A 13,929-nucleotide genomic window follows, 5' to 3' on the forward strand; every position below is an offset into this window, starting at 1 on the left:
GTTGAACTAATACAGGTGTATGAAGGCCAATATCAGATATGTTGTAAAGAAAATCATGATTTCAAACACTTAAAACTGCATATGTTTACATGTCTTGCTGAAGATGACTATCCTTGTTGTTTATCAAAAGCCAAGACAAACCTGAGGAGAAGGTCAGGTTGGATATCAGGAATTTGAAAACCAATCTCATAATTGATGCCATCTTCATACCTGTAGCTTCAGAGGCATACTGTATGTGTCATTCACACTGGGGGTGCTCGGGAATGAACTCACAACTTGCTGAAATGGCTGTCTTTGTCTCCACCATTTTATGATTTGTTAAAAATGTTCTGCTAAAGGTCTAAAGAAGTGTTAACAAACTAAAGAGAACCCTTCAATGCTAGAATCACTAAGGTGGTCATTTTTAACCCCCTTCGTTTTCAAATACCTGTAATTCTGGTCCAATACAACCCACACATCTCTAACTTCATGACTTTTTCTAAAATGGGAATAATCATCGTAGACGGAATTTTTTGTTGGGTGTGGGATTTACTTTTTATTACGTTAGGTTGAGGCGCCCGAACTACATGGTTAGGTTTTTTGGAAAGATCATGATGATAAACAAATAATGTTACATTAACCGTGTACCTGATGCCCCTTAGCTAACATAGGATACACCACGTTATATAACTATAGCTCGGTGTCATGCCGGGCACCAAAACTGGACTCCTACATTACTGTAGTTCAAAGCCCTTTGTTTGTTCTACCAACCAATCCATATCCCCTACCTCTCAATGCAAGCAGTCTGCCTTGATCCTCATAATACAGCTCTGGAAAAAAGTAAGAGACCACTGCAGCACTATCAGTTTCTCTGGTTTTACTATGTATAGGTATGGTTTTGAGTAAACATAAACAAATCTTATTTAATTCTTTAAACTACTGACAAATACTACTGTTGGAATTCAACAGACACTGGGATGTAATGGTTTCCATACATTCAGAGATTGAGATTTTGGTGGTCTCTTAATTTTTTTCAGAGCTGTATGTCTCAACTTTCTCCATGAGTACAGAAAGTAATCCCTAAAGTACACAAATTAAACAATAATTTAAAATGAATTACCTACGTAAGTACATCCTTGATCCATCGGATTAATCCCATTGATATTGGACACACCACACACAGGATCAACCACATCGCAAACAAGATTTCAATGGCTACATTTTGTATGATTTTGTGTGGAATACTTAACCCTACTGATCATGGGGATTCCTATTCTCCTGTCAGGTCCATACACCAACATCTTCACCTGCAAACAAGATAGTTTAAATGTAGCGTGATCAATTTGACCACCAGTGGTAGTTCTGTCAAAGTGGATCATATCCATCCCATCATTGATGGTTGACACCCGCACATCTGCAAAACGATCCTGCAGACGCACACTTACACGTAAATGCAAACGAAACGCAAACAAACCGAATACGATATCAAAAAAGTCTTCCGTTCACACGAGACCGCTCGGAATCGCTGGAGACGCTGTAGTACATATGCCGGGCCTGTAAGTGGCGCTGTACTTCCACCACAAAATACATCAAAAGCAGTGAAGAAGACCCCCGAGCATGGTTGCCATGGTTGCCCTTCTGTTTATACCCCGCGGTGGATTTAGCAACATGTAGTTCATGTAATTCTCCATGTCCACTTGGTTGTGGTAGAGGAGCTGTAGATTTTGCACTAACAGCTGTAGCATGGTCAGTAACAGTAGCTACTGAAAGTAGCTACCGCGTTTCCGTTACGGCCTATTGTGAACGAACGGGCTATACGAAAGAGAAAAGTAGCGAATACAACCGTTTGCGTTCTCGTGTAAACAACACCTTAACAGCCTCCATGTGACACCCACACTGCAATACATTCACACTCCCTTTGATTCAACACCTTCTCCTAACACAGATTATTAATACCTCACACTCCTGCGGGCACACACTGAAAACAGTAGGAGTTTCTAGAAACGAGCTCTCTGACTGTGATTGATTTTGAAACGTCTATGGACATCTCACACGCATGTGGAACAAGCCACACACACGAAAAGTCAAAATGGCCACTGAGTGTCTTCCTAACGCCATTACAGCCAAAGGAACAAGTTAAACTGCCATCTTTGGAAGCCCAATCAGAGCTCAAATGGGGGAAATGAAAGGTTTAGGAGTGATTTTTTTCCTGAAGGACGATGCTTCCCGGTCACCTCAGGGCACGATTTCCATGCAACAACTGCGGAGAGCTGTTTTGATTGCTTTTCAATCAAGCGAGACAAACACTAATTAGATTTTTCTGTTTTGAGGAACTGCAAAATGATAGGCTTCTCTCATGAAGCATGGATGACTGGTGGCACTTCTCTGATAGCTTAGCAGCTAGCTTAGCACTCCTCTATTTAGAGAAATATATACCAATAATATAAAAGAGAGCTAGAAAAGGCAGCACACAGGGTTCTTTGTGTATCAACTTCAGAGCCTTTTTGTTTATATCCTTTGCTTGAATATCACATCCATAGTTATACTTATCTGTATATATGTAAACGCCTTTAATTTAAATGATTACTGTTTTTTTAATTTTCACATCACATCTGTCCTATCCTGTGCTTGACTTGTATTTATGTTGCTGCTAGGACACCTGAATGTCCCTATGGGGATCAATGAAGGTTTAACTTATCTTATCTGAATGGTTTCTTATTGCTGTATGACCAATTTGAAGTGACAATAAGTGGTTATTGCTGTCACTTCAACTCACTGCTCCTATATCACTGTTGCCTTCACTCACTTAGGGGGCATTGTGACGTCCACCTCAATGTGTGCATCCAGCATGTATTCATTGTGAGAACATATTGCAGAGAGCATTCTGGTCGCAGTGGGAGTTTGGTCTTCCTTCTTGTCTGAGCTAGGCCTTTGAAAATGAGTATCTAGCAGAGGATTACTTTAACAATTGAATATGTTACAATTACTAGTTACATGTAAAAAAATATAATCAGTAACCTAATCACAACAAGAAAGTAATTGTTTGGAAGTAGTTGTATATCAAGTAGTGGTAGTAGTAGTAGTAGTTATGAAGTTGTAGCATTGTTTGGATACTTTAGAAGCTTTTTTTATGTGTTAGAAAGTATAGGACGGATCATGTATTTAATATTACATTTATTATTTGCATATTATCTATACATGTGCAAATATTTGCATGAATATAAGATAAGATAAATAAGATAATATACACTTTATTGATCCCAAATTGGGATATGTTTTCATTACAGCAGCATGTTAAAAAGGCATTGCACGTAATGTGAAAAATAAAAAGTGTGGAAAATAAAAAAACACAACATATAAACATCTCAGAAAACAAAACAGAACTAAAAAGAAAAATACATAAAAGTTGACCTTGAGAGATACAAATTTGAGGGACAAATTACAGCTAACACAATTTGAAAGTATTATTTACATGAAATGTCCAGTAAATGGCATATAAATGTAAAATGAACAGTCTGAAGAAAAGTCCTGTCTGTTTGAGAAGGAGCCTTTAATCTCTCTCCTTTATTTTTAAATGTTTTCTCTCTCTACTGTCTGTGCTCTGGAGCCGGGCCCCTGGGTTTTAATGTGAGGCTTTGATTGTGCCATCATGACATTGATATTCTCTGATTCTGAGAAGATCCATGCCTGTGCCCGCTGATTCTCTGTGTGCCGTGTTCCATGTGAATGACGCTCTGTTCCCCCCCCCTCTCTGTTTGCAGACGGACGCCGCGCTCATGTACGATGCCGTGCACGTGGTGGCCGTGGCTGTGCAGCAGTCTCAGCAGATCACTGTCAGCTCGTTACAGTGCAACCGACACAAGCCCTGGCGCTTTGGGAACCGCTTCATGGCCCTCATCAAAGAGGTAGCTGCTGCTATACCTGCTTCCCCCCACCATACACACACCTTCACACACAGCAAACACATGCTCTCAGCAGAGCAGACCCGCAGAATGCAAATAAGGCCGAGGCAAAAGGACTGCGATTAAATAGAGATGATTTATCTGTGTATTTATTCATATGGATACCTTTTGTTGTGTTTACATACATACTCCCATGAGGACGGCAGCCATCTTGAGCCTGCTCTCAGCGTTAGTCAGCCATGCAGAAACAAAAAACAGAACATTATGTTAATATTTGGTAATTGCCCCACAGTTCGCTGCGTTTCTGAATCTGGGATGGTTAATCCGGAGCTTTCTTTCCGTGGAAAGGCTGAGGATTAGGCAAACTATATTTAGGGCTCCCTTTACGCTCTGTTCATGAGAACACTGCAATAAATAAACCATTTGGTGAGGGTTTGCAAATTGGAACTATATGCATTTATTTTTATTAAATTCAACAGTTTTCACTATAGATGTTTTGATGCTCTGTTTATTTTTCCTTCCACAACCCTTACTTTTCAAAAATGTTGAAGTATACTCAAGTTTACATGACACCATCTTTGAAAAATACTCATCAAAATACACCATGTAAAATAAATGTGTTATGCTTAATTCATATTTATTTGACGAGATAGGCAAGTAGGCAAATTAAGATATTTAATTAGATTTGATTAATTGAACTTTATTTTGAACAATCCAAAATGATCTGAAATGATGATCCTTTACTAGCTACATCTTTTGTAGAACTTCACAAAAACACTATGAATGGTCGTTTCCCAGCTCTCACCCCCCTTAAAAACGTGTTGCTTGGTTTCAAATATACAGTATATGTTTTTTTCTGTGGTTGGTCATAAGGGGAGTGGGCCTTGGGATAATTTAAGTCAATAACCTCTGAGCAGCATTAATATGCTTTTACTCCGGCTTGTTTTAAAAAAAAAAAGCAACTCAGAACGCCAAGGGTCATTTTAAGGTGGGTCTTGAAGAAGAAGAGTTATTAGGAGATTGGCAGCTGGGGTTCATCCTCTGTGGAGCATGAATGTGAGCTTAAGAGGTTTTAAGGCGAGACACCCCAGGTGAATAGGGTAATTTTTTTAACTTAAAGGTATCAGCTAGAAATGTCTCCAGTTAATTACTTACAATAAGGCAATTGTCTTTTGTATTACAAGTTTTCTGAAATAGCATGTTTAAATATGCAAATTATCCATTATCTCATTAAATATGCACATATGTTAACACATTTCAGGAATCGAAATCTGAACTTTGGATAAAGCCAGGTTCAAAATTCTTGTTTCATTTTGTAGTCATATTAGTATCTAAGGCTTTTACAGAAGGGATTTTGGATATCTCTTTTTATCACTCCATAAATCAGAAAATACTGTCAACAGCCCTAAAATATCATTTTTCGCCATGTTTTTAGGTATACAATGTTGTATAATTCAGGCTATGAATTATATATGAACAAACCCTTCTGTAAAAGCCTTCATAATATTGATAGGAATATAACTGGAAGGTTTGGTGTATGTGTGTGCTACTGAAGTTGAAATTTCGAACTCAGAGTAGGAGGTATTTCATGTTCAGGGTCATTTGTTTTTTTATAACCTTGCTTCGTGCAAGTGACAATTGTTGGCGTCTTCTCTGTGAACGTTTTTTTCGCCGTTCTTTTGGCATTTTGAGATTTCAATTTCTAGCTGAAAGCTAACCAGGAAGTGTTTTAGCACACCACGTGACGCATCTGAACAAATCACGTTGTCATAAATTGACACCAGCCAATGAGATTTCGTTTCTTGGTTTAAGACGCAAATAGACAAACTATAGTAAAATAAACACTTAAATGTGTATTTTGTACGTTTTCCTTCCAAAAGCCTGAAAGAAAACATGTTATGGAATCAAAATAGCACAAAATCTCAAAATTGACCAGTACTTGAAAAACGATGTTTTTGCCTGCCGTGTCTCGCCTTAAATCATTTAAGTTTACCAATTATGACACATCAAAGTCTGCAGGAGTTCTCCTCTTGGGACCATGACTATCTAGGATCCATGAAATGGTCAACAGTTGTGAAGAAGATTAAGTGACAGACTGTATAGTAACACATTGACAACACAAGTTGACAGATTTAATATATGACTTGGTAATTGTAAAAAGTAAACTCTCTTTTGGAGTGATATGCAAACAGCACTCTGATTATTAGAGGTGTATGAATCAAAGCCTCATGAAAAAGGCTTTCTAGCACAGCAGACTGTACAGAGGAAGAGATCTTTGGCTCCTACTCTTCTGACTTCAGGGCCTGAAAATCTCTGTGATGATTTGCTGAACCTGAAAAAAAGGCTTTTCCTGCTCTGAACCACTTTCATGCTGCATTGTATCTTATCACACCCCTGAATATCTGTAAAGATTGCGGGATTGCCTTCACACGGTTACAAATGCAGCCTCAGAGTGTAGAGCTTCAGATGCCAGGAAGCTGTACAGACAGAACCAGTGTGTGAGAGGTAGAAAAAGAAAAAGTGTGTGTTCTGACTCCTTGGCGGCTTTGCTTTGAACAGCGACATCCAAAAAGGAAAGATTAAGACTTGGTACTGATTGTTGAATAACCCCCCCCCCCCCCCCCCCCCCCCCCCTCTGTCTTTAGGCCCACTGGGATGGCCTGACCGGAAGAATAATCTTCAACCGGACCAATGGCTTGAGGACTGACTTTGACCTCGATGTTATCAGTCTGAAGGAAGAAGGGCTTGAGAAGGTAGTGTGTCTCTAATGTGTGCATCGATTCACCTGCTATGACAATGTGAGGATGAGAGGAGACATGTCAAATCAATGTGCAAATGTATGGAGAACGTCAATTGTGACAGATGAATGGATCTCGCAAAATACCCATATAACTTGTACTTGAACTAGTATCTGCGGTCCATTAATTGAAGGCTTCTACGTAACTCTAATGCATATCTAGGATGTCAACTCACTGCAGTTCATTGTCAGTGAATGGCATATTTTTAAGCTTCATGTAGGTATTCAAACAGAATAAAATAATAAACCATTAAGTTAAAGAGTGGTGCAGGAATGAGTTCTACAATCTGAAAAAGACTTAGCATTTTACCACTTCCATTTCCCTCGTCTCCAAGTCAACCGTTTTTGTTTTACTTGCTTGTGGTTAGAAGTCTGTAGTAAGATCTGTGGTTAACACAAGCTGAAAACATCAGTTAATGCTCCACTGGTGAATGTCTGAAGCTTCTCTTGGTCCTAAAAATGGCGGTTACTACTAAATGTCATCACACTGACATGCGACCGTCTTTAGCTCAGCGGTGGTGATGTGCAGCCAGGAGACCGTGATGTATTTCCTTTATAACTTTACATTAGCTTTTTATTCCCGCAGATTACGTTTAGGCTTCGAAAATCATAAAGTGGTGTTAATATTTATGTTTTTATAAGTATCATAAATGTGTGTTGGCCGCAAAGCTTATTTTCTTTAATGTACTCAAATCCAACTTTGAAATCCTTTTTCTATTTGTCGAGGGAACCCTTGCAATGCTAACTTCAAGGGTGGCCTACAAAAATATATCATCACTTCAAGAGTTGATAATTTTACCTGTAACTTAGATTCAAATAAATAGTTTGTCTTCTTTTCAAGATAAGAAGATATATATGTGTGTTAAATAAAGAGCTAGAGTCAGGAAGACCAAAACTAAAACTGTTTATAACTGACCATCAGTACGGACAATCTCACCCAAACATATCCTTGTGGTCTGGGGATTGAACCTACAACCTTCAGATCACAAGCTTGTTGACTTGTTGTCAGGACTTCCAATCTATTTAAGAAGAACAAGCCCAAAGTGTACAAAAAACATATACAAATATATAAAAAACATGTCTATGAAGTGTTTTGCTCAAAATACCAAACAGATCACGCGTTCTAGCCATGCCTCATATCCCTCTATTTCACTCCTGTTTCAAAAGTGCTGATTTTGGGTATAAAGCTTTTAAGGTCCCATGTCATGCTTTTCCGGTTAGTACCCGTCCCCTTGTGTATTATGAAGGTTTTTATGCATGTAAACGGTCTGCAGAGTCACACACCCTCAAAGTACACCCTGTAGGGAGTAAAACTAAAGGACCAGTCTATGCTGCCCCAGAACGCCTCGTTGGACATTTCTCTTTTTCCTCCTGGGTACAGTGACGTGCCCATACCCAAATGGACCCATTGGTCCAAATGGACCAATCCGTGGAGCCGTTACGTTAAGTCCGTGGATTGGTCCAAATTGAGCAATCCGTGGACTTCCTCACACACACACACACACTCAATCTTTTCTCAGCTGCAGCTCCGACGATTTCTCCTCCCTGAGACGGCGGGACGCGGCGAGGCTGTGAGTCGGTGTGTGTTCGGGCTGGGTTTCGCTGTGTCTCGCTGCCTCGCAGACGGCCACTGGTCTCATAGGGAGGGGGGGCAGGAGCTTCAACAAGCCGTTTAGGACAGAGAGTGAATACACATAATATACAGAGATGCTGTATGAGAAACCAATGCGATTTTGGAAAATTGCACAATATAAATCTATTCTAGTAGACCTCATCAATGGAATTAAGATCAGTAGAAAAAGCCATGACATGGGACCTTTAATAAAAACAATTGATAAAAAAAAGGAGCGGGCTGAGCTCATGGACCCGGCATCTACTGTCTAAACTAAATACTGCCGTGATGAAACGCCATATCATGGATTATCAAGGATTCTCTCTGAAACAGTATGGAGCTCAAAGGCTTTCTCTCTTGCCGGTTATACCACAAGGTGAGTTCCTTTTTATTTCCTGCTTCTTCACACACATGCTCTCCAGTACAGGTTAGCTCTGAGTGTTAGCGATGCTAAAGTAAACACCGACCATATTACATCCAAAACAGTCGGGCATTGTTTCTGATAGCAACGTTTCTGATAGGGCCGTGGGTCCACATTTCAGATATTACGTCATATCGGACGCAAATCTGGATCAGCTCCGTTTTTAGAGATTTGGGTACGGAGGAAAAGAGAGAGGGTTTTATTTTCTGACGCTGCGTGAGTTCCCTGACGCACCGGGGACACATCTTTATGTATAAAAGACATCAAAAAGTGCATTTTGCACAATAGGTCCCCTTTAACACCTCTTCTGCTCAATTAACGAGTTAGAATGAGCACTGAATACATAATTATATTGAAGATAATACAAGACCTTGACTATATTTGTTGGATGTTTTACTTTAATTTCAACATTTAGACTGAAAATTGTGGAATAGAAATACAATTTGTATGTATATACTGGAGACTCAGTTTTAAAGTTATATACAATATATTTAGTTCAATCTAACTCAGCTTATTGGGTCAAGACAAAATAAAGAAATAAGACACATTTCAGATATAGCTGACTGCTACCAAATATAAGGCTTGCATGTCTACTGTATATGACCGTTGAAATAGCTAGTATTCTTCCTGTCATGGCCATAAAGAGATTCCATGCTAAGGCATCAACGCTGTGAAGGAGAGGGGAAACATCCAGTCTGAAGAAGCCCAAGCATATTGATGTTTTTGGTTGTTACAATCTTTTTTAGTGGGGTATACCATCTTAGTCTCCCCATTGAACTGTGTGTTTCTGCATCGGCTTATCAAGACGTTTTCAGTCTCAGTGTGAAGAAAGATTTGTGTGGGAATTTGACTGCTGGAAGTTTTTTTTCATGCAACACAAATGACAAGTGACAGCCAACATGACAGACAATATATCCAGTAAGCCAAAAATACATTCAAACCAGGTGTGTTGCTTGCCAGGAACTCAAACTTCTTTATCTCCTTTTTTTACTCAGATTGTTATGTTATGGGGCTTTCAGACCAAGAACAGAGGCTTGAATTACGACCAAAAGATCAGTTATATATTATAAGACCAATAGACCTGCGTTTAAGGGCTTATCAAATACACAAACACTAGACGGTGAAGAGTTTACAACTTAAACGTTTTTGAAGGTATAGAAAAGGTCGTCCAGTAATCACATTTTTGGCAGTTTGATCACTGGCTCCTCTGGTCTACAAGTTAAGTGTCCAGCCAAACGCTGCACACTGTCCCTTTAAAATATATACATTTAATTCTGCCCAAACCCTACATTTAATATCACTTATAATTAGGGATGCACCGAATATTCGGCCACCAAAAATTATCGGCCGAAAATGGTTAAAAAGGCCCTTTCGACTTTCGGCCGAAAGGGTTTTAGCACCGAAAAAATATCACCGAATGTCAGAACAGGCTTACGTTGGTAACCTAACGTGTTGTTGTGATGACGTAATAAAGACGCGGCGACCATGCTCGCGGCTGGCTCACAGGGGGGGGGGGGGGGGGGGGGGGGGGGGGGGGGGGGGGGCATTGACCTTTGTCATCGAGATTGCCCTGAGCCTTTAACAAATCGTATTAAATAATCTGATGACAGACTGTAAACAGAATAGGTGAAATTTCAACAAACTAAATAACTCAGTTTCCTCTAATCATTAACCCATGTTTGTATCATGTAGTTAACTCCGTGTGTTGCTGCTAGCATACATAACACCTGACGTGGAAACGTTACTCGTGGATGGGGCTACAGAGCTGCTAGAAAGACGGTCGAACCCGGTGCTAAACTCTTATTGCACTTATGGTAACAAGTATTCTCCACATCGAGACGGGTAAAGTTTAACCACACCTCGGAGCGCGTTCTCTCCGCCATCTCCGCAGTGTGCTCCGCTGCATGTAGCAGCTGCGTGTGTGTAAACTGCCCCGCCCCCTCGCACACAGACGGGGGAGAGAGATCTCGTCTGATCGAAAATACATCATAGACGCATTTGTTGTCTTTGCATATTAGAAACGAGTTGGCGACACTAAGACTGCGATATAATGTTTTTTAGCAATAATACAAGACATATATAAATGTACTGTATGCATTCAAAAGTGCTGAATAAATGTTTTATGGGCCAAGAATTTCCCATTCGGTGCACCCCTACTTATAATGCATCATAGCATGTCATGGTATCCGTGTCAGGTATGTCTGTGTACTCATACCAATAGACGCCCCTATGTTTCAGATTGTTTCCTAGGAAGCATCTCCAGTGTTCAGCAGCCAATTTAAGATTCATGAGATTAACAGCCGGAAGGTAACCTGCTTACACTGCCGATACAAATAATATTCTCAAATGCAAGCGCAAACACTTCACACTTCACACTTCAGCATCCTCACCGGTACTCGCCTCTCAGAAGCTCCTGACCTCTGCTCTGTGTGCGCCTGCACCTTGATGAATAATTTACTCTATTAATAAAAAAACCTTGAGAAGCTCTCCACTCTCATGAAGCCTGAATTAAAGTGTTGATTTGCAATTACAAAGCCCGTCTCCAGCCTCGTACGGGGCACCAGAAGAGCACTGAGGAGTGTGTGGCTGGTGTTGGCTGGAGCGTTTGCGATCCCTGGGCTCAGGTTGGGTTGGAGGGGCTGCACGAAGTCGGAGCTAGAAGGACAAGAGAAGCCTAGAGGCACGATCCAACAATCATCTTCTTCCGGCGTGCTTCCCCAGGATGCGCCCCCTCCTTCTTTGAGCCCTCCTTAGTGTTGTCCTCCACAAACCCTCCAAAGAGCCACGGGGCCAATACAGATCCTAGATCATCTCTAACATTATTCCCTGTGGGAGTCTAGCAGAAAGTGCCCCCTGACAGTGTTCAGGGTTCACATGGCTGTCAACAGTTTCCTCAGGGTGTTGCACATTATCCTCTGTATGTATCCGGCACAGAAAGAGAGGAGAGAGTCAGTATGTATCCATACAGTACATGTCTGGCTGTGTATTGGGTAATGTTACCAATTTGTGTTATCCTGTTAAGATACACATGTCATATCACGCAATACAACAAGTCCTATGTCAATCATTCAACGAGAACAAAGTTAAAAGTGTGCAGGTTTTGTGGTGGCTGCATTAGATGTGAATATACAATTGTCACCAAATCTTTAAGTTATTTTCTCATAATGAGGTTGTCTGCTGATTTTATTAATGTTAATGGTTACCATGATTGGCAGAGGGTTGCAGAGGTGCTGACAACATTTCATTTAAAGACATATTATGCTCATTTCATGTTATTGTGTGCTTCTACAGATTGACATGCTTCAATGTTCAAAAAGCTCTTTATTTTTCTCATACTGCCTGTGCTGCAGCACCTCTTTTCACCCTCTGTCTACCGTATAGTGATGTGTTGGAATTGTCTCACCCCTTAGCCTATCATGAACAATCTGTTGGAGAGCTGGCCAATAGAAATGCATGTGTTTCACAGTGATGTCATTATGTAATGGAAGTAAACTAAAAAGTCCAATGGAGGGGGAGAGAAGCTCCCTCTGGAGGGAGCTTTGGGATTGTAGCCTGTGCTATATAAACACTACAGGAAGGGGGAAACCACAACAAGCATACTAGGGCCTCTTTAGTGACCTTGTGCAGAAAACAAAGCTGATTGGTTAATCAAAGACATCATTTTACAAACGAACAATAAAGCTTCAAATAAAAGGTAGAATTAAAGGTAAGCCAAAATTAAAGCTTAGTTTTTTTCCCGTTTTTTTTTTCAAACTGCAAAAACACAATCGTGCTTTGGCACATTGTTCTGTTTGCCATCTGAATGTTGGCCCTGGAGCCAGTTAGAAAATGAAACATTTGTATTTTGCTTTACAGATTGGTACCTGGGACCCTCCAAGCGGACTGAACATGACGGACAACCAAAGGGGGAAGACGACCAACGTCTCTGACTCCTTATCCAACCGCTCCCTGGTCGTCTCCACCATACTGGTACTTTATGTTTTCAATGGATCTATTTGTTTTCTGAAATGCTGCTGTGGCAACACTTTGCAACAAACGAGTTGGAGTCATTATGTGACCTTTGATATCGAACTTCAGCCAGCTACGCACCTGAAACAGATCCAACATGCAGGGCTTATCTCATGTTCTGGTCTTTGGTGAAGAAATACCACACAGACCTACTTGGTATACATACAGTACACAAACCCATTAGCAGTTCAAATCTGTAATCTAACAGGATTTCAGAGTAATGAAGCCTGCAATAGTTACCTCTCGATTCCATCTTGGGCCGACAATGTGCAAATTAAATATTGCAGCTTTAAATGTCTGTTTATAGCTAAATGAAATTGTAATGGTGCTTTATGTGGGACCAATTATAGAGGCATAGAACAGCACTCAGCCATAACAGACTCTCTCCAAAGATGTCATTATTTTTAAGCTTTTCCTCTTGAAAAATTCTTCACTGCTTTGCCTGGACTGCCCTTTCTGCTTAGAGCCCTTTCCTGGGATGATGCTTTCCGACTCAATTGAAGTAGAGTACCCCAAAGCACTGCTCTCCCAAATTGCCAGTCAACTTCCACACTGAGGGGGACTACCAATTCGGTAGGAAGTGGCTCGTGTTGGAAAATTGACTGATTGATTGTTCAATAAGAATTCATGGTTTACGGCTCTACCGCCTACCATCAGATTTATCAAGCATTGTCTCTCTTGCCAATGGTGTCAAAATCCAAGGGTTCAAATCTAACTTTGAGAAGTAGAAGTACAATATGTAAGGGAGAATGTGTAGGGAGCTCGTCGTTAATGAATACAAAATAGGATGTTGATCAGCACTGATCAAGGTTTTCTGTAACTGTCCCAGTCCGTTCACATTTTCTTTTCCATTAACCAGTCTTTAAACTCGCCAGAGCCCATACTGGGTTTCTGTTAGTGTTTACTTCCTGTTGGTCTTTTTCTGTTTTGCCCGTTAGTGTTTACTTCCTGTCTGTCTTCCTCTGCTGTTACCATTAGTGTTTACTTCCTGTTTTCTCCACATAGTCCTTTGATCCTCCTTAGCGACGGTCTGTTAGCAAGAACTAACAACCTCAGAATTGAGTATTCATCTAAGCCGTGTGATAAGGTTGAGTTATATAATAAAGTAATATGATTATTAGGACAAGGAAAGTAAACACGTTATTATTGCGTTTACGCATTAGTTAATTAAAGCCGACAATAATTGTATTGCGCATTAAGTTTTTTTATT

General features: G+C 40.3%; 1 protein-coding gene across 5 annotated transcripts in view; it reads left to right on the forward strand.

Moving 5' to 3' along the window:
• Positions 1-13,929, forward strand: part of grik2 (glutamate receptor, ionotropic, kainate 2) — a 321,479-nt gene that overhangs the window by 211,355 nt on the left and 96,195 nt on the right. For all 5 annotated transcript variants that reach the window (XM_034196514.1, XM_034196516.1, XM_034196515.1 and 2 more), the window contains 3 exons: positions 3,741-3,884; positions 6,527-6,634; positions 12,567-12,680. In XM_034196514.1, coding sequence (XP_034052405.1) covers positions 3,741-3,884; positions 6,527-6,634; positions 12,567-12,680 — 366 coding nt within the window. The remainder of the gene's footprint in view (positions 1-3,740; positions 3,885-6,526; positions 6,635-12,566; positions 12,681-13,929) is intronic.

The sequence above is a fragment of the Gymnodraco acuticeps genome, unplaced genomic scaffold (assembly GCF_902827175.1).
Source record: "Gymnodraco acuticeps unplaced genomic scaffold, fGymAcu1.1, whole genome shotgun sequence".
NCBI lineage: Eukaryota > Metazoa > Chordata > Actinopteri > Perciformes > Bathydraconidae > Gymnodraco > Gymnodraco acuticeps.